This window comes from Tupaia chinensis, unplaced genomic scaffold (genome assembly GCF_000334495.1).
Source record: "Tupaia chinensis unplaced genomic scaffold, TupChi_1.0 Scaffold144326_1, whole genome shotgun sequence".
In the NCBI taxonomy this organism is placed as follows: domain Eukaryota; kingdom Metazoa; phylum Chordata; class Mammalia; order Scandentia; family Tupaiidae; genus Tupaia; species Tupaia belangeri.
In genome coordinates this window covers 443,225-443,764 of record NW_006204184.1, presented here as the reverse complement: position 1 = coordinate 443,764, position 540 = coordinate 443,225, and the positions used below count along the sequence as shown (strand labels likewise).

General features: G+C 69.6%; 1 protein-coding gene across 1 annotated transcript in view; it reads left to right on the top strand.

The window, feature by feature from the left end:
• PLXNB3 (plexin B3) overlaps positions 1–540 on the top strand; it is a gene marked incomplete at its 5' end in the record, with an annotated part of 14,859 nt that overhangs the window by 5,123 nt on the left and 9,196 nt on the right. The window contains 3 exon segments of the mRNA XM_027767576.1: positions 8–49; positions 154–310; positions 397–540. The exon segment at positions 397–540 is cut by the window's right edge and continues 155 nt beyond it. Coding sequence (XP_027623377.1) covers positions 8–49; positions 154–310; positions 397–540 — 343 coding nt within the window.

Here is a 540-nt window from a genome sequence, read left to right as displayed (position 1 = left end):
CATCCAGAGCCTGCAGCCAGCCCGCCACCCCCGCCAGCAGCAGGGCCAGGTAGGCCTCTGGCCCTCTCCCTGTCTGTTCCAGCGGGGCCAGGGGCCAGCACCAGCAGGCGGCCTTTCCCTCCTGGGCCCACTCTGCGCCCTCCCACGGCCCAGGTCACCTTGTCTGTGCCCCGGCTGCCCGCCCTGGCCGCGGACGAGCACTTCCATTGTGCCTTTGGGGACTACGACATCCTGGCTCAGGTGGAAGGGCCCCACGTGGCCTGCATCACCCCTCCCAGAGACGACGTGCCACTTAACGCTGCAGGCACAGGTGAGGAGGGCCTGTGGGAGAGAGCCGGGGCAGGGGCTGCAGGGGCAGGAGCCACACGGCCTGCTCTGCCTCACTGTCCTCTGCAGACCACGTCACCTTGCCCCTGGCCCTGATGTTTGAGGAGGTGGCCGTGGCTGCCACCAACTTCTCCTTCTATGACTGCAGTGCTGTCCAGGCCTTGGAGGCGGCGTCCCCGGGAGGACCCGGGCGCGCTGCTCCTGGCCGGGGCG